At 38.3% G+C, this 25787-nt stretch overlaps 1 protein-coding gene across 8 annotated transcripts in view; it reads left to right on the top strand.

Moving 5' to 3' along the window:
* Positions 1–25787, top strand: part of CRAMP1 (cramped chromatin regulator homolog 1) — a 51796-nt gene that overhangs the window by 15032 nt on the left and 10977 nt on the right. For all 8 annotated transcript variants that reach the window (XM_026071601.1, XM_026071596.1, XM_026071603.1 and 5 more), the window contains 12 exons: positions 184–337; positions 2543–2626; positions 4716–4764; positions 11868–11953; positions 12669–12792; positions 13727–13808; positions 14767–16035; positions 18642–18819; positions 22255–22436; positions 23276–23350; positions 24369–24450; positions 25207–25311. In XM_026071601.1, the coding sequence (XP_025927386.1) occupies positions 184–337; positions 2543–2626; positions 4716–4764; positions 11868–11953; positions 12669–12792; positions 13727–13808; positions 14767–16035; positions 18642–18819; positions 22255–22436; positions 23276–23350; positions 24369–24450; positions 25207–25311 (2470 nt within the window). The remainder of the gene's footprint in view (positions 1–183; positions 338–2542; positions 2627–4715; positions 4765–11867; positions 11954–12668; positions 12793–13726; positions 13809–14766; positions 16036–18641; positions 18820–22254; positions 22437–23275; positions 23351–24368; positions 24451–25206; positions 25312–25787) is intronic.

Below are 25787 nucleotides of genomic sequence, written 5' to 3'. Positions count from 1 at the left end.
TACATAAAAGAAACCAATGTCACCCTCACCCTGTTGAGTTCTAATATGCAAAAATTTTGGTTATGACCATTCAAATGTGATTTCCCACAAAGAACCCCAAAATCCCTCGTGTTTATTGAGTTGTCTTGTGAGAAGAGATAGGCTTGATTTTGAGTATTTCAGTTTGTTTTATTTTTTCTTCAGCATGGGAAGGACTTTGAGGCTATCCAGAACAACATTGCCCTGAAGTACAAAAAGAAAGGCAAACCAGCAAGCATGGTGAAGAACAAAGAACAAGTTCGCCATTTCTACTACCGCACCTGGCACAAGATCTCGAAGTACATTGACTTTGATAATGGTTAGTATGCAATGAAGTGGGCTCAGTGTAGAGCTCAGTCCTGTGAGGGCTAGACTTTCTAGTGCCATTCTAGAAGCTAGGAATGGTGAAGATGAGAAAATAAATATTGAGCAGCACTAAGGTATGTGTGAACGCATTGCATTTTCCTCAGTGTGACCATACCAAGATTCATCTTTTTTGAAAAATACTTCTCAAAAAAATAGTGGTAGTAGTATCATTGCTTCTATATCAGTTCACCACACCATAATAAATGCTCCTCCAACTGTTAATCTTATGGAAAAAACAGGTTTAAAGAAATGTTTTTCCATTCTCAGGAACACAGCTTTGAGGACAGCTACCTAAATGTTAGTCACACTTGACATCATCAAGCAAATTGACCCCGGCCTTACTTTTTACTACCTTGAGGGAAGGTCTGAGCCAAGAGTACATGGCTGAAATATTTATTTACACTTTAAATAAACCTGAAATTGTGTCATTGATTCAGCAACTCAGGAATCCCAGACTGCTGAATTCTTCTCTTCCCATTTTTCCCTCCTTCTTCCGCATCTTGTTGAACGAAAAGGAAATTGGGTAGTCATATGAACTTTTAGTGGTGTTTTGTAACAATAATGATAATGTATGATCTTTGATATTTGATTTTTATCAAATACACCATATTCAGGGTGTATTTGAAGTGAGGTTTCAAGTTAATTTCTAGCCTAATCTGAATAGCAGGTTAAAGGCAATCTATTGCAGAGTGAACAGATATTACTAAATTCTAGTTCTTTTGACTCTGTCAAGATATTATGAAGAATGTCAGTTCTCCTGTTAGCATGTTGATCAGGTAAAGATCTCCAGGGCCTTCCTATCCTTCTGATGATATGCTCTAAGTTATATAAATTATTATGGTAGTTGCATGGTGGTGGAATTCTTTAGTATTCAAACAATTCTTTTATCTTCAGCAAAATTCTGGACAGTAAATTCATCCCGTCAATTTGTGGCTGTAGCCTGTCTTGTTAAAAATAACTCATTCATGAGAAATGGGTATGACTTCAAGTGCTAATGACCTGTAAGGTATATTATCACATACTTCTAGGAAAAGTGAAAGAAATGCAAAGATAATGTAGAATACAGTTCATAGGATTAGGTTAACTAAGATGTGTAAGTCTAAGGATGACTTACATGTCTAAAACACTTTTAAAGTTTAAGGTTATCTGAAGGAGGACTTAGGCATTTAAAATACCTTTAAAGTTTAAGGTGTATTTTTGAGTTTTTTTCAAAACAAGATGGCACTTTGAGATGAAACAAGCCATTAGTATTTTATTTAAAAATAAATGTCACAGCAAACATAGCGTTGGAAGAAATTGGTTTGTGTAGGATATTTTAAAAAAAAGTTGTCATGGACATACTTCATCTGCTGTCTGAATAAAGTAGAATTCTGTATCTAAATCTAATCTCATTGGATGTAGAAATTTAAGAATTAGTGCAGTGCTTTGATTAGTTTTAGTATTGGTAAAAATATATGTGCCTGAATTTTGAGATTAAGGGTGTTTACAAGTCAAAGAGCACTGAATTCTTAATGAATAGTTGAGAATAAATATTTTTGTCAGATTTATAAACCACAAGATTTTTCAATGCTGCTATAAATATATTAGAAATAATAATGTCCACATGATATATGTTGATATGAAAGGAGAAAAACTAAAGCTGAATAAAATGTTTGCAATTTTTATATAAAAATTTAGAATTTGGAATTTGTGTAAAATCTTCAAGGTACATTTCTGTCTCTGGAAAAATTCAGACCTACTTGTGAATTTTCATATAAAAAATAGTTTTGTATGTATTTTCTTGGGGGCATCAATATGTTTCCTTTAGAAATTATAGACAGTTAAGTGATATTAGAATTGATATAACAACTGAAGTAACTTTTATTTTGCATATTGAACTGTATTTGTTTAAATTCTGTGAAAGCTGCTTTGGGTTTTTTTTGTTGTCTAAAAAAATGTTGCCTTTCCCAGAAATTTAAGTCACCAACAGGAAATCAGTGAACCCCTCTCATTATAGTGTTTCTTGAAATAGAACTTAGTCTTACCTTCAGTGTTTGCCTCATCATTGAAAATGTGAATCATTTTATCCTTTCATTGAAGATTATTTTGTTTGCAGTGTTCAAATGAGCACCTACAATGTGGATTATGTCATCTCACTAACACCGCTTCTGCTTTTCAGTGTTTTCGCAAGGGCTGAAAAAATCCTCCCTGGAGCTTTATGGCTTAATCTGCTATGGGGAACTAAGGAAAAAGATTGGGGGATGTGAGTATGAATTTCCTGATGACTGAAAATTATTTTTATATGGTAGAATCAGAAGTGCCTACCGTTGAAGTTGGCCATGTCTAGAATAGTTTCACTTTTGTGTCATTCAGGATATTTGTTCATTGTATTCTGTTGTGCATATCTATGGTATAGAATTTCATGAAATGTGTTTTTATTTTTTTAAGACCTTCTTAGTCTATTGCATGCCTTTGTCTTTGACAGATTTCTTTAGCTTTTACTATCTGCGGAAAGCAGCACATTTAATGCCCACAGATGACAGGTGAATATATATGCAGTTTAGATATGTCTGTTTTATTATTCTTGAAAACGAAGCAATTAAATGTGTAAGTGATATTATTTGCACCCACAATTATTTTTGCCTACCCAATCAAAATCTGGGATGATGCCTTTCTACAAATCAGGCTCTAAATCATTACATAACAAGGAATCCTGAAGCATTACAAACCATAATCGGAAATAACAACTTCACCAGTCAAGCAAGATGCGTTCTAACCTTGTTAACCCCAGAGACTGGTTTGGTCCATAAGGACAAGCTTAGATCAATGAGTATGTGCCCTACCCATGCTCTCCTCTATGCTGGAAGTTAGGTAGGTGCATTAGCAAGGTACCCGAGTTTAGGCTCAGTACCATATTCACATGGCCTTTATTGCTTCCAGACTAGAAAGAGCTCTGATGTGGCTAGGTTGGCACAATGGCAGAGGAGCTTGCACTTGTATGCTCTAGTCCATGTGCGTCTACCTTCCTTTCTGTGTGGGTTTTTTTTTTCATTTGTCCCCAAGATAGAGCCAGCGCCATATCATAAGTAGTGTATGTTCTACAAGTGTTGCTTTATTTGTGAGACATGGGAACTAATCATCCAGACGTTTTCACTTTTTTGTAAAGTTGTGTTAGTTGCAAAGTAAAAAAACAAGAAAGCCTTAATGAGTGGACACGTACAATTCCTAATGGAATTATGATACGTTGGGAAACTTTTTGCTAGATTATTTCCTCACCTGGGATTTTATTGTAACGTCTCATGAATCAGACTGTCATGGATGTTTTGCACTGACTTTGTTCTGTCTATTCATTGGAGAAGCAATTTTGAATTGTTTCATGACAAAGGTGCAGAGGCAAGACAGATTGCACTGTCAATAGGAGACAGTATTAGTGTTTCTTCCCTTTCTCCTCATCTTGTTTAAAAAGCATCAACAGACCCTCCTTGGCTCTGACTGGGAATAAGGTTTCACACAGTCACCATGGCAATGCATGCATGCTCTGTGCTTCTGTCTCTTTATATAACTTTGGCAGTCGGTTACGTATTTTTACCCACTGTCACTTAGAAAATTCTAGTCTCTTCCTCAAGACCAAATGGACCAGAGCAGCAAGTGTCTACACCCAGATTATGAGAGGTCTGCTCTGTGGCTGATGAAAGTAGTTTCTTTCTCTCTTTATTTTTTTATTTTTTTTATTTTTTTTGTGATATTCACCCAGGCCCAGCTTCCCAAAAATTGAGATGACTTCTGTAGAACAAGTGAGGAATAGAAGTGTGTCAGAAATACTTCCAGCATTGCCAGAGAGAGGTTAATTGTTCTGTAAATAGGTCTGGACTTTGCTATCATAAAAAATATAAATCAAGTTACAGTAATTAACTGCCTTTAAAACTGTGAAGTGTAGTGCATAGAAAGTGTTGGTTATATGTGCTTTTTTTAAACTGCATCCAGACCTGTGAGGGCTTGATGCTCTTTCATTATGCTCTGCTGCCTTAGCAACCGAGATTGAGTATGGAGATCGGGAAGCTTTTTTTTAATACTGCAGTGTCAGATTAATACTCAGCAACCCAAGATTTCTGCAGTATTTACAAACTTTGGTCATTTAGTCTGAGTAGTATGTAATTTCTGTGGCAAGGAATGTGTAAAGCTTACACCTTGTGAAAACGGTATTTTCAGGAAGTTTATGTTGTAGGCCATTTATGCCCATTAATCCTTCATGAGAATAAAATATAATAGTTTTGAAAACTGAACAGAATGCAAGTGGTCGTGACTATGTAACTTAAATCCTAATTCGCTGTGTTATCCCTTTTCATGGAAAGGTATGGATGACAAGAATGCAGCTAAACTCAATGAACTCATTCAGGCTGGGTAAGTATGAACTTCTTCCTGAAATTTGTGGAATTGGGTTGTTCAGCAACGCAGTTCTTGAACTGTTGGTTGTTAAATCGGTCATCCAAAGTCTAGAAGGCATCTCGCACTTCCTTAGAGCTTCAGTTTGATTTGGCGTGCTTAGTTTGTTTCATATATGTTTTTTCTCCTCCTTTTCTATGAAGCCACTAATTGTTACTGGTAAGCAAATGATGGGTGAAGTTTAAGAAAGTCTTGAAATGAGAATTCTTTATCGAAGTTATGGCACTAAAAACAAGTTGACTGAATATAGGGAATGTAGTTCTTCTCCATACACTTCTGCCATACACAGTGCTCACCAGCCCTGACTTTCAGACCTCAAACAGCACTTCCAGTATACCTTGGACCTCAGCCCTCCAGTCACTTCTGTATCTACTTTACTTTAAGGATGAATAGTCTCTTTCACTTCCAGAAAGAATTACGGGTTTGGGGGATTCAGTCCTGCTTGGCAGTGTCCTTTAGAATACAGAAGTGGTTAGAAGTTGTCCTACTATTAGAAATGAGGGAATACCTGAAATATTTGTGCGTAAAATAGATACTTGGTGTTGTGCCTTTTTATTGCTCACAGCCTGAGCTTTCCAAATGAGTACCTTATAATTTATTAACCTTCCCTCTCCTGTGAGCTGCACTTTGAATCTGATTGTTTATGAAATCACTTGTTCATTCTTCTAATAACTATGAAATTTGAAATTAGAGCAGAAATTATCATTTGGTTTGGGTTGTGTATAATAAGAAAATCTTTTTCCTCATCATCCCGTTCAGTAAGTTTTTCATATAACAAAATGATACTTAAAACATTTTTTTTTTTAATTGGAGTTATCAGGGATATCCCTGGGTTTTGTTTTTGTTTTAAAGCCTGGGCCAAGCTTTTTTTCCCCTAAGAAGTTAATTTCCTGAGCATTTCCCGAGTTCAGGATAGAGGCAGTCATTCTGGCCTCTCTGGGTTGTACTGGGGAGCCTTTCTAGTGCTTGCGTCACCCAAATAGACTAAGCCATAGTAAATGAGACTGATCACTTGGCAAACTAAAGCATCAGTGTAGTACTTGCTGTTCGAAGGACTTCTTATCTACAACATTTCTCATGATTAAGACCTTAGTTCTTCTAATTCAAGTGGTTGAAACTGATGGCTAATGATTTCTATAAAGTCTAGGTACTTATTCTATAAAAGTCAATCTTGTAGTAGTTTTGAAATCAGGGGTCTTTACATTTGAAAATATTAATACTTTTTTTTCTTTTACAAAAACTACAGTGTACACAAATATTAACATTCTTCTCAGGCAGTTCAGAAAAAAGTTGCTCTTGCATAGGCTGTTTGTCTACCAGGTGAAAGACATGTCTTTACTTTGTTTTCTCTCCTGCACCTCTTACCTATTTGCTGGGAAACGTTCTCATTCTTACAAGAGCAAACTGTGCAGGGAGACAATGTTTAAATTTTTATCTCTATTAACACCTAGCTGTTTACACTATGTGGATTAATCCCATGCATGTGCAGGGAGATGGGCAGCCCATACTTCCACAAGCAAACACATTGCATATATTCCATTAGATTAAATTTTCTCTTTTCGATTTGTTCAGTGGTGTTAGATCTCTGTGAGAGCTCTATCTATGTGTAAGCAGTTCTTTTTCTTCTGTTCCTAACACATTTCTTTTAAATCTGATTTTCCTTCTTTTCCTCTCAGAGTGCACTACACTTCGTAAGGTTTGTCACTATGTTGAAGTCTTGAGTGAAATTGAATCCCTATCATTATTACTCATACTACTTAATTCGGATGTTTTCCTGAAGTAGATAAATGTTAGTCTCATTTGACCAGTAAGAAGGGTCAGGAGAGGCTGAGGTTGAGGAGCCACATGGCAGTTTATTGGCAGAGTGAATATAGACCCTGGAATCCTGAATTTCTACAATAACGGTGCGGTTTATCAAAGCCAAATGACCCTGTGAGATGCTTGTAGCAAAGTTATCCTGAAAATCTTCCTGGTTGAGCTGATAACCGAGGCCACAGGTAGTTAATAGTGCTTGAAGACTTAATGAACTATTTCAAATAACGGCAAATCTTTGTGTGAAATGTCCCTGTTTGCTTATTGAAGCTAAGACCATTCAGTGCTATGATTGTCTGTATTGTCTTAAAAATTTCAGAAGCATTTAAAATCAGGCTAGTCTGTAGCCTTTGGTACTGTTGTTACATGAATCAGTGGTCTTTTAGGAAATAGATCAAAGTATAGGTATTTGTAAATCCTAGGGGAAGGTAAGAATTGCTCTGTCAGCTTCCTTAGTGGTCCAAGTAATTCAGCATGCTCATGTCAACACCAATCCACACGAGCTGCTTAAAGAAGTTTTTAGAATTACTAAGCAGGACAATTACGGAACAAAGCACAGTTAGAAATTATGGGGAATCTGAATCACTTTCTGCCCAGTCCTCTGTTACTAGTTTTTATTACAGCAATGATATGTTCCTGGATTATGTGATTAGGATATATAATAAGAAAGCAAGCTTCGTGGCAGTACACCAGAACTGTTCAGAAACACATCTAAATAGACTTAGACCGAAGGTTTTTTTGTTCCACTTTCGGGAGTGAAACATTTTTATTAAACTTAGGTTTTGTAAAAATCTTTACATTTAATTAAAAAATTAAAAAATACACTTGGGGAAATTTATGTATTCTCTGGATATGTTTGTAAATCTTTAGCACTCCTGGATGAGTGTTAAAAAATAGAGAAATACAAAATAAAAGAAATACCGTAAATATGCAGCTGTTATAACACATTGCTGCTCAGTGTCTGTTAGCATTTATTTTGTTTTTTTGCTCCCCCAACTTGAGATGATCTTTGTAACACAAGTTTTTGGTTTTTTTTTTTAAGAGCGTTAAAGGCAGATGTCTTAACGGGTATTGGTCTGCCTGTTTCAGTTCCTGGGTGCGCTTTGTGTGGAGGGGGAGTGATCCTTCGTTGCCTTTGATTTCCTAGTAAAGGCATTCGTCATGCCATTGTGGGAATTTGCTGCTCCCTAAAAGTCTTGATAATAAAATAGCAATTCATTATATTACTAAAAAGCTCTGTTTCAGTCAGGGAAAGTGCTGTCGGTGTCAAGCTGAACTAGCGGTTCTTAATGCATATTTGGTACGGTAGTGTTTTTTTAATGTTTACCATTTTCTTCATTTGGACAGATCCAGGACCTATGTAAGAGGTTAGCTAGATCAGTATTGTAAGCTAAGACTAGCTCTGTCGCAGGCTGTCCTTTTATTCATTTTTACCTTGTTTTTCTTTTAAAGTAATAAAACTATTCCTTAGCCGCTTTCTTATGCCATGTGTTTCAATTAGGAAACTACAGTATTCAAAGATATCAACTTTTATACTAGTTTAAAGGTAGAATAACTTTATTATCAGACTCTCCTTAGATTGCTTTAAAGCCATCACACGTTATGAAAACAGGAGTTAGGGGAGTTATTCCTGACTTTCCAAGCAGAATACCTAAATCTAGAGAGCTGAGGTGCTACTTCTTCTAATACCGTAGATTCTAGGCTACAATGAAAATAAAAATATTGATTGCCGTAGCCGAAGAGTGCTGTAGTGACAGGACCAAGAAACTGGTGACTTTGTACATGAGGTTTTTAATATAAATTCATGCATGTTCTGTGTTCATTTATTGAAGAGCATATTTTGATGCTCAGTTCTGAACTGCTATTCTTATTCAGTACTCAAGTTTGTTGCTGCTCCAGTTTTAGGGCTATCAGCAGTTTTGCATTTGTCTTTCTTCCTCCATCACTTTTTCTGTCCTTCTGGATTTTTTTTAACATCTTTTCTGCAATATATTTGTATTCTTCACATTCCTTTTCTGTTTTTTTTGCCTAGTTTTCTCTCTGTGCCTTTTAGGCACGGATACAAATGCAGCTAGGAGCTTACAATGCTGATGGGTTGTTCTTTGCAAGCTGCTATGCAGTGGTAGCTGATGCTGGGTACCTGCAGCCCAAGACGCAGTGGAGCAGGTGGTAGGCAAATCAATGAGGAACGACTGGCAGGTAGCCTGCCTCAACTGTCATAAATGCTTTATGACCAATTAGTTAGGTTTTTAAAGAAGAATATGAAAATTGAAGAGGAATACATTTCTTTTCCCTTCTTTTTCTTGAATCAGTTACATACTGCATCTCCTAAGTAAAAGGTTAAACAGATAAATTGTTTTTCCAGTCTGTTGAATGAATGGTTCTGGAAAATGCATTTTTTTTCATGTTTAATTTAGCATAATCTTAACATTTGCGTGTTCTGATGTTCTAACATTTTGAAAAATTACAGTGGTGTATTAAGGTTCTTGATACGTATTTTTCAACCCTTAGCTGCAGTCTTTAGCTTGAAGTTGCTGTTAAACAATTACACATTTGTGTAGGTGAGGTAGACTATCCCTTGTATGATGTAAAATTTTAACATGAATGTCTTCCTATTTATCTGAAGTGAAGTTTATAGGGATAGAAAATGTGTTTTATTGGGTCAGTAGATACAGGTGGATGAAATAGCCTTTCAAGCATTCACATTCTTCCTTAGGTCACCTTCAAGTCCTGTGAAGAAAGCAGCCTGTCTGGACTATATAGTAAATGAGTTAGTCTAAGAAAAAATAATGCTTCTTCCCACAAACCTTGCCTCACTTATGCCCTTACACTATTAAAGTTGAAATAGTAATACTGTTACGACTCTTTGTTTGTATGAGGCTACTTCAAGGGCACATTTGATGAAAAAGTGCTGCTTTAACTAAAATCAAGGTGCAGGAACAGTTTCAGCTAGTACAAGTAGTCAAAAGAAGTGTGTGGCACTGCCCTCAGTGCCCAGGTACAGTTGATAGTGCCGTAGATCTGCAATTTAGGGACCTGTTTCAAGGTGCATTAAGTTAATTGCATTACTTTCCACTGGCTTTAGTGGATTTTGTACAAGACCATTGTGAAACTGTGTTTTCTCCTAGAGTAAGAGGAGGGAACATCTAGGCATGTCTTCACTAAGAAAGGAAATTATTACAGTGGTTTTGATTGCATTAACTGCTTGCAAGAACAAGAAAGATAACTGTTTCAGCTTGTTAGTGCAGCAACGTTATATTCCCTACAGCCATTCTTTGGCTTTCCCAGACTCTCTGTTTTCTAGCAGTCTTATGCATTCTTGCATCCTGTCATCTCAACATGAGCTTTATAAAATGACTTAGTATCATGAACAGCATTAATGGTGGGAACAGAGCTCTTTGATACCGTAACAGGAGGTTTGACATTGGAAGTCTGAGATTTTGCTGTTTTGGGGAAAACAATAATAACCACTGGACAGAGAAAGGTAATAGGTATCTGGAGTTTTTATCCACTGCATATTCTTTCTTTTCTGCCAAATCCTTCCATTTTTCTACCAGGTACAGCACCAGTCACTTTTGCACTATGCACCCATTTCTGATTGCTCAAGACCAAAGTTTGTCCTCATGATAAAAAGTGGAGGTTCTGCACCTAGAGATTCAGAACCAGGAGGGAAGGTCTGCAGTTTTTCAAACATTCACCAGCTAAATTTTAGCACAGCAGAATTTGAGTTTCCTGTCTTTCTGTTTTGCAGTACTAGCTAACTTGACTTGAGTGAGGGTGGAGTGATCATACTGGTCCTGTCTTCATTTGTATTGAAACTTGGTTTATTTAAAAAAAAAAAAAAAGTGTTAGCTGCATGTGATTAAACCTGGTTTCAGGAGATTTATTTTCTAAAGAATGCTGACTTTCTGATAAATCATACCTGCAGTCAAGATACTTCAGTAACATTATGGCAAGAGGGTATTAAGCTTCCCATTTAAGGGCTAAGATGGCATTATTGTCTGCTGTAGCAGATGTGAAGATAGGAAGAACTGTTTAGAACTAGGCAAGTAGCTCTTGGGAGTTTTTCTTGTGTTTGTTTTTCTCTTAAACAGCAGTGTTGCTAGTTTCTTTATAGCACTTGAGACCTTTCTGCTCTTTTCAGGAGTAAGTCATCACCTCCTCTGTATCAGAGTCCATTCAGTGTATTCCCTTGGTTTTTGATAGCTCAGTGCCGAATCTGGAAAACTGTCCTTCTAGCCCTGGGAGATTCTTAATGTGTAGAAGTTCATAGCTTAATAATTCAAACTCCTGAGCTGCTACCTCTTCAACTCCACAGATCTGGCTTTACTTCCTGCTGCCCCTTTGCAGCTTTCCCTCTCAGCGGTGTAGACCAGTAACCCTTTCTGCCTAATGATGTCTTCCTTCCAACATAGAAAAAATCAGATCCTCTTGTAGGAACATCCTCCATTATTTCTTTCCTTCTACTTGCAGAGATTTGTTTTTAACCCTGCTGCTTCTATGGTAGCTGATCCTCACTGGTTGAGGTAATAAACGTAAATATTGCTATTAGTAGCTTTTGTTGGTGTCAATACCTGCCTTTTAAACCTCTAACAAGAAAACAAGGCCATCTGAGTGAAAAAATTAACTGGTTCTAATGTTTGCAAAACATAAAATGGAGTCTTGATTTTAAGGATCTTTATAGCTGTTAATATGGTATCGAAGCTAAAAGCCAATGAAATTGTACTGTGAACGTTTATTTTGCTCTGATTCCTGGACAAGCAGTTAGACTTCACTTCTGCAACAAATGTGGCATAGGTATTCCAAAATGGAAGACCCTTTATAAAAAAACTTAAGACTGTTTTTTTTTTCATAGTGAAGTATTAGGAGTAGAAGGAGAAGGAGAAGAATAAAGCAAAAGCAGTTGTCTTTTAGGAAGAAGCTGTCTCTGAGGTCTCTTCAACAGAACTAACACAATTCTGGACTTCTTTATATAACATGATCCCTCCCTCAGTGGATAGCCCTGGACACAGTGCTTCATGGAAGTTTGAAAGAGGAGGGTTACAAGGGTAGTGTCTCTACAATGAAAAGTAAGATGATAGAAGAGACTGAAGGTTTTAAATACCCTTCTGAATGGGCGCTGCAACCCCTTATATATTTTTGTTCATTCCTATAGACTTGATTATATCTGACTTTGTGTCACTAATATGTATGTATTCACGAACTTTTGTACATCATGCCTATAAATATTTCTTTTTCAATATATTTAGGGCCACGACTGTTCGCTACAAAGGGAGAAACCTTCGTATCAAAGCTCCAATGTGCAGGGCTTTGAAGAAACTCTGTGATCCAGATGGTATGTAAGAGGCACTGGAATGTGAAAGAGTTTTAGCAGATGGTTGGAAAAATATGAGAGAGAATAGGCCTGTTTTGAGACGTATATCACTGGCAGGGCAATTAGTGCCATTTCACATTTGATTTGGGCACAGATACGTCCCTATTGTCTTTTTATCCTGTTTGCTTGTGTGGTCCCAGTAAATTTAAGCCTCACCCAGCTCGCTAAATCTTGGAATATGACATTAGCTAAGTTGCAAAGGGAACAGCTGCATCAGACAAGATCACTTTTGCTTTGCCACTTTGTGCTTTTAATGTATGTTAAGATTATGCTGTCTTCTTCCTTGTGCCAATGAATAAGCAGCAGTATGTTGTTTAGCATTGAGCTTTTTAGACTTTTTTACCTTCTCCAGTTCAGCTATGTATGATCTCTTTTTCTTTCAGTAAGTAGCATAACTGCAGTTTAAAGATATGAAATATTATATTTGTATAAAGTTTCCAGACACTCAACTAGAAGCTCCAATACCACTGCGGTTTCCAAGGAAAAACATTAATATATGGGAAGAGGAGGTAATCTAAGGAAGTAGGCTCCGCTGGTGAAACTGAGTTGCCTAAGTTGTCTTTGGATGATGCCCATATCTGTGATGTTTTTCTTCATCTAATTGAGTATACAGCTTTCTGCCTGACAGAGTTATCCTTACTTTGACCCATGCCCTTTTTGCTTCATTTCCCTTCAGGCGTTAGTGATGAAGAGGACCAGAAGCCAGTGCGTCTTCCTCTCAAGGTCCCCGTGGAGTTGCAGCCACGAAATAATCACGCATGGGCTCGAGTGCAGAGTCTTGCCCAGAATCCACGGCTTAGGTAATAATGAGCTAATTGTGGTGCTTAGCATGGAGTAGGGAAATATATGGGCAGCATTTGAGCATCTTCTCTCTCTTCAGGATTCTGTCTGCCAACCAGGCAGTACATATCTGAATGATAAAGCAGTTTGCCTAAATGTACTTACTCTGAAGGCTTCGTCCAACCAGAGTATGTGATTCTTGCAGATCATGGGATCTCAAACTTGAAAATTAGATTACCATTATTCTTTATACCTTTTCATTTGAATACTTAAAGGAGCTGCTGAAGTTGGAGAGTGATACACTTTGTGTCATTTACACACAGTTGTCAGAGCAGAGGGGGCAAGTAAAACATTTATTTGCAGCACTAGTTCTACTAAAGTTTACATTGAATGCACCTTAAGACACAGGGAAGGGAAGTAAAACAGTGGTCAGAGGAGCCTGCACCAAAACTCTGAACATGTCAACTGCAACACAGTGATATTAGCCGAAAGGAAGGTATTTATAGATTAACCTCCTTCCCACAAAATGTAGTTGATGCTGTTGTTCCAGTGTTATCACTGGCTGTTCATTTTAGTACTTATACCTAGTCCAGAACTCAGAGCAGAAAACAGTAGACCTTTCTGATGCTGATTGTTCTTTCAAATAGAGCAGTTCCATATGATGACCAAATACTGTGCAGAGAGGAGAATGAGGATTTTTAGCATTAGAGGGTTTTTTTGTAAAATACATTGAGGGCAAAAAGCAAATATTTAGGCCTTTGAGATATTTCACAGTTGTGAGTTATCTACATTTTAGCATTGCCAGATAAAGTTCATCCTTTTGTTTTGAGATTGGGAGTGGATAGTTACAGAATGCCAGTTTCTGCCTTGATTCCCATTCTAGTGCTGCAGCTGTGATTTGAGCTTCTGCTGACATTTTCCTCTGTTCCTTTGCTTTGTATATTTTGCATACAGGATGATAGTAGAGTTGCATCGGAAGGTCTCCAGCCTCATTGAGTTCCTGAAGCAGAAGTGGGCTCTCCACGAAGTGCGCATCGTATCCTTTTCCTGCTTAGTCTGTTCTGCATGCTGTGTCCTGGGAGCAATTTTGTGTCAAAAATGTAAATCTACCTAGCGTATTTACCAGACCATGTTTAATACTCAGCATCACTAATGTGAGGGAGCCATTAGCGGGAAACCCCAAGCATTTCACTTCTACTTAAACTTTTCTCTGCCACAATCCCTGAAAAGCTAGTTAGTAATAATGAAGCTCCCTGCCTTTATTTCATTTCTGTAAACAGTTACCTGAATCCATTTCATCGTAGATGGATGACTGCATTGTAGAAGCTTTGATAGTAATTAGCTATTTTGTTTACAGTTTCAGCTTTTTGAGCTTTCCATTTGCTTTATGTAGCCCTACCACAACAAGGCTTAAGTTTGTTGTTCACATAGCTGCTGTTGCCTAGTATGTATTATCTACATGCGGTCCAAGCCTTACGACACATTACGGAGTGTTTTGACCCATGCAGTAGAAGGATTTGTGAGATATCAGCCATTATGTTCTCCTGTGAACAAGTATGCTCCATCCTGTTCTTAGTCCTTTTATTCAAGCTTTTGGGCTTTTCTTTTTAATTTGTGAGCCTGGACGAAGTGGCAGCGTAGCACTCGACACTTAGAAAGATGTCAAAACATGTAAAATAGAGGCTGCTGTACAGAAAGGAGAGTCTGTTTTGCTATGCAGTGACTTTTTTTTAAATTGCAGTGGAGCATGAACCAGAGATCAGTAATTTTGCTTGGAACAGAGATTTAGTTTGCTGCTTCTAGTGAGTCTTCAGGATAGCCCGTATCAACACAGAAGGACTTAATTTCCAAAGATCACAGAGCATTCATATCTATGCTGAGTAGAGAACATATCCCTGATCAGCTATGTATTTTTTTTATTTGCAAAATAGGCTACCAGGTGCTTCTTTTGAAGGGACAGATGGTAGTTGTATTCTTTGACGCATCTTTTTTAGCGTAAAACACTAGAGGAACGGCAGCTTCAAGACACCAGAGACTCAGAAACAAGAGGCAGCCTCTCAGAGGAGAAAGTGATGCTCCATCTTTTTCCAGGAGAGAATTGTACACTCACCCCTCTGCCTGGGGTAGCCAGAGTGGTCCACTCCAAGGCTTTCTGCACAGTGCATTGGCAGGAAACTGGCAAATGCAAACAGAACACAAAAGACTCTCACTTACTACCCCCCGCACAAATCTTAGGCATACAGAGTGGTCAGGGGACAGCTAGGGGACAGCTGAAATACACACGGGGAACAGAAGGTGGTAAGAGTGTTGGAAGGGCAGAGAGCACTACAGAATCAAGCAGAACCTCTCAGCCCACAGCTGACGTTTCTGCAAGCACTGAAGATGGTTCCCCAGAGATTGGTCTGGTGGAAGGAACAGCCTCAAATCTTGGCATCACTAATTCTCTCAACAAACCACCTTCTGGACTTCAAGATCCAGGAGGGAACCATGAAAAGCTGAGCTCAGTGACCTTCTGTGTGGAGGGCAGGGAGGCCCTGGCCGGTGACCAAGCAACTGTACTACCATCATGCAGCACAGCTTGTGCTTGCAGGAAGATCCCTGATGTGGAGGAGCTCTCTCTGCTTGATCCGTTCCCGCGGTACATGAAGTCCTGTCAGGACTTGATCGTCCCAGAGAAATGTTTTTGCACAGACAAACTGCATGGAAAAGACTCTACTCCAGCAGCTGGTAATACTTCTCCTGTGGCTTTTCCAAGTGGGAGCACAGAGACATCTGATGCCTATTCAGCACAGCTGCCAAGAGGCAGTGTGGCTTCACCCAGCAGTGGCCCGTCCAGATATGAAACTCAGGCTAGCCATGGCCCCAGTCTACAGCTTGATGCTTGTACCAAGGAGATAACAGATGCGGTAATGGAGGATTCTCAAGAGAAGCTGAGCTCCTCATTTCCACCTCCACCTCAGGGACAATCTAGTTCAAAGTCTCTCAAGGATGACCCGAGCAGGCTCTCTCAACAGGTTAGAGAAGAAGGATGGAGTCTACGAACTTCTGAGAGCCTTACGCTGGCAGAAGTCTACCTCATGATGGGCAAGCCGAACAAGCTGCAGCTGGAGTACGACTGGCTGGCTGTCCTGGAGCCAGAAACCCAGGATGCTAGGGAGCAAACATCCGAACCAAGTGCTGTTCCTACATGTACCACCTTTCACAAGCAGAGACTCCTAAACTGCCTTTTAAAACTCATCTCTACTGAAGTCAATCCCAAACCAGTAAGTAGCTCTCATTTATGCTCCAGAAGCTAAACTCTTGGTTATATGATCCGGGGAATGATTGCCCATCCTTGTTGTTCTCATATTAAATCAGTGACCAGCCTTGTTAAGATCTTGGAGTCACCTATGTAAAAACCATTTCAAAACAGCTTGCTGCAAAGTGGACTTCTCAATATGCTGCATCTGTTTTTTCTGCCTTTTAATTTCTGGTTTGCCATGGGTCTCAGTTTCAGTAGTATTATATTAAACATTTAATGTGACTGCTGAAAAGATCAGTCATGAGATTAGGTGCCTTCTATTCTGTCTCAGGTTAACACTCCAAAAGAAAACTGCAACCCTTAATTTCCAATGTTAATGCAGTTCAAGTTACACTAAGTATAGGTGTGAAAAGAATTGATTTATTTGCAATAGCATAGCCAGTATACTTTGGTCTATTGCGGTGATTTTTGTAAAAGTGGCAAAATGAGTTTCGTGTTTTATTTCCGAGACTCTAGATACATGTGTTTAACTTGCCTAGAAAAATACATTCTTCGTAGGGCAGACAACTGGGGATAAACCTGCTTTCCTTCTTGTGCTTTGTAACCAGAGTTTGAGATATGCCCCTGTGACAATTTGGGCAGCCATTTTATTCTAGTGTAACTGATTGAAATTTAGTAAAACGTTCTTTCAAAGTCCAAAAAGAGTCTGAATTCAACAGATCTTTAACTCATCAGATCCCCATCATCCAAATTTAGTCAGATAACATTTGCATCGTACTCCAGCATAGAATGCAAATGAATCACTAGTCCCAAACACTCATAATTCTTTGATCTTTGCTTGTTGGTAGAGACTTAGTATCCTTTTCCCCCTCCCTAAAGCTCCTGTTGATCCTGATTCTATAAACATAGGATGTAGGATTTTTTAAATGTCTCATATTTTATAAATGTAAAACCATCTTCTCTGAGATACAGCTCCAGTCTGATACAGACTTTGTTTAAATTCTGAAGGCTCCTGGTCTCACATCTCACTGGTGTGTGACAAAGTCTCCTTGTTTCGCATCTGGTTTTACTTCTAGTGTCACATGTGACAGCCAGAGAAAGTAGGATTGAACTTTTGCAAACTAGAAAGAGGAGTATCTCATTCAATTTGGGGGCAGGGGGAAGAAGGGAGAGAATAAAGATATGATCTGAGGCAGTTATTATTTGCATGTGTGCTCCTGTCACTTTTGCACTGTTTGTGTCTTAACCAAAGTAGTGTAAAACCCCTGAAAAATTATGCAGTTCTTTCAGGTATGTACCAATATCATACATTCTAATAAAAAGAGGAACCTTTTCCTTTATTTGTAAAGTACTAGTTTATACAGACTTTATTGCAGAAAAATACACTGAAAGAGTTAAAAAAAACATGCACAGAAAAGGTCACTTGGGGCAGTGACTGTCATGGGAATGATATATATATTCAAGAGATGAGAATGATATTTACTGCCTACCTGAAAGTACAGTATACTTTTGGAAAGGATTGTCTCTTAAATCCTCTACATTTCATCAAATAATAGGAAGGGTGATATTTTTGCCACCGGTACTTCTGCTCTCCGGGAGTCTGGACGTCTCCAGCTCATGATCTGAAGTCACTATCTTTAGGACCGTACTTCAGGGAGGTGGAACTCCTGAGCTTGGTGGAACTGCCATGCTGTGTCAGGAATTCCAGGAACGATTCAGTCCGCGGCGGTTTAGACTGTAGCACAGCATTCCCATCATGATATTAAAGGGGAAGATAAAAAGCTGCTTTAACAGAAGAAGGAGTGATTGTTTAGATCCCTGCTGTTTCCTCAAGATGATTTATAGTGAAGCCAAAATGGCCAACTGTGCTGTGGTACTTGCTTTTAAATGAAGATTACCAGCATAAAACAAACTGTAGAAAATTGCATTGCAGTCAAGTGTGGGTGGTAATTTTATGCCTGTGGTTGCACACAGCTTTCTTAAAAAGGCAACCTTTTCTACAAAACCTTATAAATAATGAAATTAACTGGATAGACCTGGAAAATTAGTAAAGCACCTTGCCATGTGGTTCTGTTTTTATTGCTGTGATACAGTGTAAAATAGGAGAAGGAATGGGAAAATTTTCAAAACTTTTCATCTTTACTTGATTAGAATTAACAGCAAGATATTTTTGTCCAGGTGTACTTCCAACCAGAGGAGCCATCTGGATAGTTAGAGTTTATGAAAATTAGTTTTCCGTTGAATTTGAAAGCAACCCCTTTTTTGGTACTGTGACAAATCCTTGCCTTCCCCTCTACTGTGGTGGGGGTTTTTTTGTTGTTTTTTTTTTGTGTGTGGGGCGGTCCAGCACACTGTGAAGCTTGTGGAATGCTAATCTGATTGTAATATAAATTGATGATATTTAACCGATGATACTTCAAATACATAGGGAAAGAATTTTAACCTTCCACCACACACACACACACACACACACACACACACACACACACACACAGTGGTAAGAGTACTTAAAGATACTGTAGTAAGATGGGGGGGGGGGTTTAAAGCTCCTGAAGCAGCCATGGGTTTAACAATGCATTTATTGTAACAATAAAACACTGTATTCGGTTCATGTGCTTGCATTTTTAGACCCCTGAGATGAGCTCTGTTGCCACGTCACCTATAAAGCCTACTCAAGAGGAGCAGTCACTGACTCCTCCAGGAAAGGTGATTGCCATCAGCACCAGGAGTCCAGGTTGTGCACGAAACCAGTCTGCCCTTCGCAACAACAAGACCTTTTCTCCCAGTGCCGCTTCCAGCTCCTCAGGTGAGTGTTCATAAAAACTCACTTCAACAAATCAGACCATTAGTACATCATATCAGTGTTTGGGAAACTCTACCCAATTATATGCCATAGTATTTTTTTTTTCCATAATTCTAGGAGAATGAGAGTTCCTAAATATTATGCTGTTAATTTGGTTTAGGGTTGTCATAAATTCAGTATTTCTCTAAACTCGAACAACCCATGTCAATAGTACAGTTTACACTCCAGAAAATGTCCCACCAAGTCAGTCTTGCAGAGATGCTGGCTCTTGTTAGGAAATGACCGCTATGGGGTATTGGGTCTCAAGAGAGTGAAGGCTTATAGGGCGAGAGAGAATAAATATACTGATTAAGTTTTGCTGATTAAAATAATATTTTACCGAAAATTTTCTCTGCTGAGATGAAATACTGAATGATTGTTATGAACTACCTTCTTCTTCTCCTAGAAGGTACAACTGATGTAATTTGTAAGCCTCAGCCATGCAGACCAAGAATTTCAGTTCCATTCTTCAGCCGGTTGCATTTGCCAGCAAATGTTTTATGACTTTTAAAAAAAACAGTGAAAGTGTCAGAGTTACTGGGAACAATTGCCATTCATATGCTACCCTTTTCACACCCATGCTGTAAGGAGCAATGGACCGTGAGCAATTTAACCAATGCTGTGAAACACCTTAGTTGGTGCTCTGTGTGGTTTTCATTTTAAAATGGTGTTATAGCAGCTTCATCTCTGTTTGAAGCTTCATTGCACTTACTTGCAGACAAGGACACACTTACTTAAATTTCTAGTAAAGACACCAATAATTTAATAGGTAAAATGTAGGAATCATCATATTTCTGTGAGATACGCAGGCCAGGAAGGCATATCTTCTTAAATCAGATTCAGAAGTAAAATCAAACTTCCTTTATTTGCAACTTGATCGTTTTTATGAGATTGTACTTTATGCTTCCCCTAATGCCTTGAAAATCATTTCTGAAGTATTTTAAGTAAGGATAAGGATCATCAACTTAGAATACCAGACAGAACCAGCAAGAAGATAAAAATACTTATATCTGATCCCCTGAAAGTAGGCACACCTGTCTTGTTTTTGCAGACCTACGTTGATTCAAAAACAAGTATAATTGTCTGTATTAGTCTAAGTTGCATCACTGAATCAAAATAAATAGAGTTGTATACTGGTTTGGTTTAAGAGAAGATTATATGGTTTATAATGAAACACATAGTCTTTAGTGTAAAATCAGGGAGTGAAAAATGTAGAGTATGTATTCCTGCTTTTGTGCAGTACCAGTCAAAGGTAGCCAAGTTGGCTTCAGCTGAGCTGTTTGGCTTGAACAGAAGAGCAATAAAAGTGTGTTTAATACAGCATTCTACCTAACTTATTAGTTTTGCATCTCAGCAGCTCTGCCGGGGGTAATATACTCAGCTTAGGCCTCTTGTAATGGCATTCCAGCATGTCAAGCTGATGGCCAAGCAAGTCTGGTATCTTTGCCCTACATTCTGTTTTACTGTTAGACACGCTGAATCCCATTTATCAGCCCTTGTGAAGGTGTTCAGAATTTGGGAATGAATTGCTTATGGTTTGGATTGTAGCCTTTAGTATACAGTAATTATAAAGCTTCTTTGTATCCTCACATATGACGCTATTAAATGACTACAGTAATTTGGCTATCAGAAAGCAAACTTCTAGGTCACTTTTAGGTGGGTTTCCTCATAGAGTTTGGTCCTGAGTCTGTCTAGCTGCTAACTACCTTTGGGTTTTTTTCTCTTTTTTTTAATTAAAGATAAATTGATTTGGCCTTCCCAGTAGAAAATAATGATTAGAAGATAAGTTCTGTTCACCCCAGAATAATTGAAAGGGTTGGCAAACTGACAGCTTCACAAAAACCACACGGCTCTCTGAGGAGACAGAAGAGGGGATAAGAAGAATCACGCAAGGAGGTTTAGAAAGAGCAGATCAACAGCTGTGACGCAAAATCACCTATAATACTTAAAATATCATTACATAATTTTAGTTGCCTCTATTGTATTGCATTTCCTTACTTTCTGCAGTGAATCCTTTTAGTGTGTTTTTTAAGAAAATATTTTGTGTGTTCCCTTTAACAATTCTCCTTCTGGTCAGGGAGGAGACCCTAATATTTTTGCTGTTCTACATTAATTGATTTTATCGTTTCAAATTCGCAAACCAGATTTATTTTAGATCCTTTGGCACACTGCAGTTTTAACTTGCCTTTGGAAAAACTGAGCAGAGTTTAGAGCAGCAGGGTGGAGGTGGTAATTTCTTCATTTAAACATGGACCTAACCCACAGTGCTTCTGTCAGCATTTCATCTTTAAAATGGGGATAATAAGGCCTGCATGATTATTTATTAGGCAAATAAAGCTTGATGTTCTTTAAAACACTTCTTGAATAAAGCGTTGTGTAGTACCTATGTCTACATTAGGGTGGACCAAGCTTGTGCTGCCCTGTCTGCCTGCCCTGGGAAGCTGCAGGAACCACTACAAATCATTGTATGCTTTACCTCTGCCACCTCTGGGTGAGCCAGGTGCCTGCTGCCTCCCAGCTGTAGAGGCTGGAGTACAGTATCAATTGTGGGTCTAATATTATTGAGTGTGAAAATAGCTATTTTTGTCTGTTGTAACGAAACCCAGTATAACACACAGAGTATGCACTTCTATGGAAGAGAGGTGTGCTTCCTTGTTATCTCAGGGTGATGCACTAGTAATACTGACTTTCGTCCTGTTTGGATGCCTGCAGAGCAGGCACTCCACTGTAAGTTAATACAATTCTCTTTTTAAAGAAAAGTGTAAATGGAATTCATTTACTCAGCCCAAATACCATTATTTCAGAGTGCAGTATATATTGCTAAGGCAATCCATCTTTGAGAAGGTGTTTTTGGTAAACTGGTCCCCACTCTGATTTCTCTGTCACCAGAATCATTTTATAGGGGTTACACTTTGAATTACCATGCTTGGAAAAATAAGTCTAAGTTACATGTAAAGATTGTAGAATGAGTCTGTATCTATATTATCTTCCCCTACAAAAGGAGTGGATCAAATGCATTATATATTTTGTTTAGTGGAAAGGGCACTCGAGTATTTCTATAAACTGAGCAGATAAGCTGGTTAACACAGTCTGTGTGGGGCTCAAAATCAGGTCCCTACGCTTTAGTTTCTTTAGTAATGTAAAATTGCATTTAACCCCCTTCATCGAAGGATTTCAAAGCAAGTGAATGTTTGCAGTGTCCTTGTGAAGCAGGTACACACTGTCAATTTACATGTGGCAAAAATTAAGTATTCAGTTTCATGATTTGTATAAGATCACAAACAGATGGTGGCAGAGCCAGAATCCCTAAGTCTCAACTCTCAGTCTGGTTCTTCAATTACTAAATAATTATTTTTCTTTTGTTTTCACTTCATTTAAACGGCCCTTAAAATCTTCTAGGTTTGAGAAACCTCCCTAGACCTCTCTTGGTGGCTGGTCCTTCAAGTTCTGGAAGCACTGATGCAGATGGTGGACTCTTTGCAGTTCCTACAACTCTACCACCCAACAGCCGCCATGGGAAACTGTTCTTGCCTAGTAAAGAAGCAGAACTGACCTTCCGGCAGCACTTAGACACAATCAGTGTAAGTGAGACCAGTGAATGAAAACAGTAGCATGCTGTGCCTGAGACAGCTTCCAATAGGGATTACGGGGTTTTTTGTTCAACAGAATGCACTGGCTTCTTTATGAAGTCTTGCTTCTAGTGATGTTCAAGCATGGCATTATATCAGACGAGATTTGTCAGATTTTGATCATATAATTAGACTTTGAAGTGACACCACCTCTTCAGGCCTGAATGCCATCACACTGCCTGATTAAACTGGTTCACTCTGGTAATTAAATTGCTCCAGCAAAATATTTTTGCCATGTTTAAAAAACCTGATATCCTTCTTCTAATGCAACGAATTTTAATATATCCTTATTGCTGAGATTTAATTAAAATATTTATTTTATTTTTATATATAAAATCTCAATAACAGCATCACACCAAGCTACAATAGTTAAGCACTGAAACAGTTTCTTTGGGAGAAAGCTTTGTCTCAGTAAAACAAGAACAAAAATACACATTTCCTGGTGGAAAACTTTCCTACCCTAGCAGAAGGTATGGGAGATGAAGCTGAAGTATTCAGTTTTAGTTAAGGGAGATGTGCTTTGCATATCCCATGAGGCTTTGCTTTTACTGGGCTATGACTTTGAGCAGCTTTTGGTTAGAATAATATCTGTGTCGGTGTTGGAGCATCAAAATGAGATGTATTTAATCTAAAGATAGTTTTGGAAAGAATAATCTACAGTCTAAAACAAAACACAGTATTTTAGTATATAGTTACAACTTTTTTTTATTGGAGAATGGAGTTTTTTGAATAATACGTTCTGTGCCTGGGTGTTTAAAATACTTTCTAATGCATTTCCTGTTATTCTCCAGATGCAGTCAGACTTCTTCTTGCCAAAGCCAAGGAAATTACGGAACAGACACTTGCGGAAGCCATTGGTAGTACAGGTCAGAAAAATTTGCAAAGTGGGGAATGCCTTCTGTGCATCCCAAATAGATAATGGTTAGGTTAATAATGACTTGGGCCTAAATGAACTAAAAAATTGAACTTCCCTCATAACATCCGCTGGAAGAGTAAAGCTGAGCATCTGAAGAAACAAGTGTTTTAGTCTGTATTGTAAGCAGCCATGATATCTTCCCTATGTGAGGAGCATCAAGAACACTAGTAATCCAGTGCGTGAGGTAGTTTGGGAGGTGGTAGGAAACTCCTCGTCTGAAAGCAGGTTCTGCTGTTTGGCCCCTCCTGGTACTGACACACAAGCAGTGTGTTCATCTGGTATCCTGATCTGTCACTGTTATTGCAACAAGATCTCCAGTTAGATTTTTTTTTTCTGCTTCCTACTCACTAATTACTGAGAAACTGGGGGGGGAATAGACAGTATAGTGAAAGAAAACATACTCTGTTTGAAGGAACACAACATACTCTGTTTGAAGGAACACTGATTTACAAAATAAACTAGGATTTCCAAAAGAGATTTAAGGAGGAGGCAGCCTATTACCAAATTTTGGTGGTAGGCAGACATTAACCTCCCTTAGACTACTCCAGTGATTCCAGCAAAAAGGCAGATGCTGCTGTTAAACCATGGACTTTTCATAGGTATTTGTAGCAGGTGGGGAACATACACGAAATGTATTAAAAACAAAATAATGGAAACTTCTTGGGGAAAACAAAGTTACACAGTTCCAACATACCCTTTGGTCTCTCCTGTTCTGAGAATAGAATCTATGATTTGCCTAGAAGTTACGTACAAATTATTTTTTGGTAGTGAGATATTCTGCTCTGTGCAATATCATTTCTTTTAAAAAGTCCCAAGTATATGTTGCTGTCTCATTAATTCACACTTGTTTAATCGCAATGGAAGATGAATTTGCAGTTCAATCATGAACTTCTAAACTTTAGAAGATCAGCTTTACCCTGTGTTCTGTGTTTAAATATATTTTGTCTATTGTTGCATCTCTCACACAGAGAACGCTGCTCCCTAGGCCATCTGGAAATCCGTCCCAGCACGTCTGTTCCTTTTCTATCTTATCCAACTCATCCATAACAGGTGAGTCTGCATATCTTCCATCACTTTTATGCTGCCATGAGATGGATTGGAAAGTGTCTCTTAACACTGCACAAAGGAAGGATTTTTGAAAAGAGGAAAATATCCTTTCAGAACCGCAAAGTTGTTTACTGGTTGGTTGAGTCACTTCCTACAGGATGATAGGATTGTACTCCTGGATCATTGTTAAGGAAGTCACAATTATAATAGAGAATTTTTTCTTCCACTCCTCACTCTTTCCTGCTTTCAGTACTGTAGAGTTCTCTACAGGGAGACAAAATTTTGCAAAAAATTACCAAGAGAAGAATATTTTTATATGGGGTGTAATCATTTGTCTAGATTTCATACTGAACTTTTCCTAGTATCTGAGATACTGTAGATTAAATGTCATACAGTATAATCGATATTGTCCACTTGTCCTTTCCTGCTGATCCACTCTTAAGTACATGATAGTACAAGTTATCTCTCATCTCAGTATTAGTCTAAAAATCAACATTAGAGGTTAAAGTTTATCTTCACTGAAAATAATGAAGGCAGCTGCAATAACACAGCAACACCTGCAGTTGCATTTTTTTGTGGTAGGGCATTGGTTAGCTTTTATTACTATTTCACGTCTCCTTCATCGTCTCCACTATTTGCATTCCTGGAGCTCACTGCTGCTTGGAATTTGTTTATTTTGCTTCCATTGAACTGTGTTGTATTCTGCTTTAAAGATGTGAGATTTCGTTTGCGTGAGAGTTATTTAATCCTTCACCCTAGGGAGAGGTTCATTTCGGCCAATCCAGTCCTCACTGAATAAAGCCGCTGTTTCTCGTCCCATTGTGCCGAAGGTTCTTCCAACACAGGCTACCAACCATCTGTCTAGTAAGTCTTTCCTTAAACAGAATGAGAGCTGTAGTGTGTCCTGATCTATATGATGTTGCACTGTTGGTTTCTTTTTCTTAGGTATAAATCGTTAGTGCCTTTTGAAATTAAAGAAAAGAAAATAGTGCTGTATTACTGATACCTTACTGTCTGTGGCTTTATGTGACTGGAGAAAGGGAGCAGTCAGTGGTGGAACAGTCCAGACTAGGCTCCTTTGCTGTGTCTGACCTGCAGGAAAAGCAAGGATTTAGAATATGTAACTGAAGTTCCACACTTGTGTCACATTTTGTTGTAAGGCTCTTTTGAGAAGAGGTTGTGACATATTTGAAAGAAACTTCGTATTTGAAAGAAACTTGTAAGCAGCCTATCTACTAGAACGAGATTAGGAATACTACAAGGAAGAAATTGCCAGTGTATTAGAAAAAAAAACAAACAGCAAATACTGTCTTTCAATAAAAGAATATGTCCCTTAATTA

The sequence above is a fragment of the Apteryx rowi genome, unplaced genomic scaffold (assembly GCF_003343035.1).
Source record: "Apteryx rowi isolate R43461 unplaced genomic scaffold, aptRow1 scaffold_329, whole genome shotgun sequence".
NCBI lineage: Eukaryota > Metazoa > Chordata > Aves > Apterygiformes > Apterygidae > Apteryx > Apteryx rowi.
This window is presented reverse-complemented; position numbering and strand designations above follow the sequence as displayed.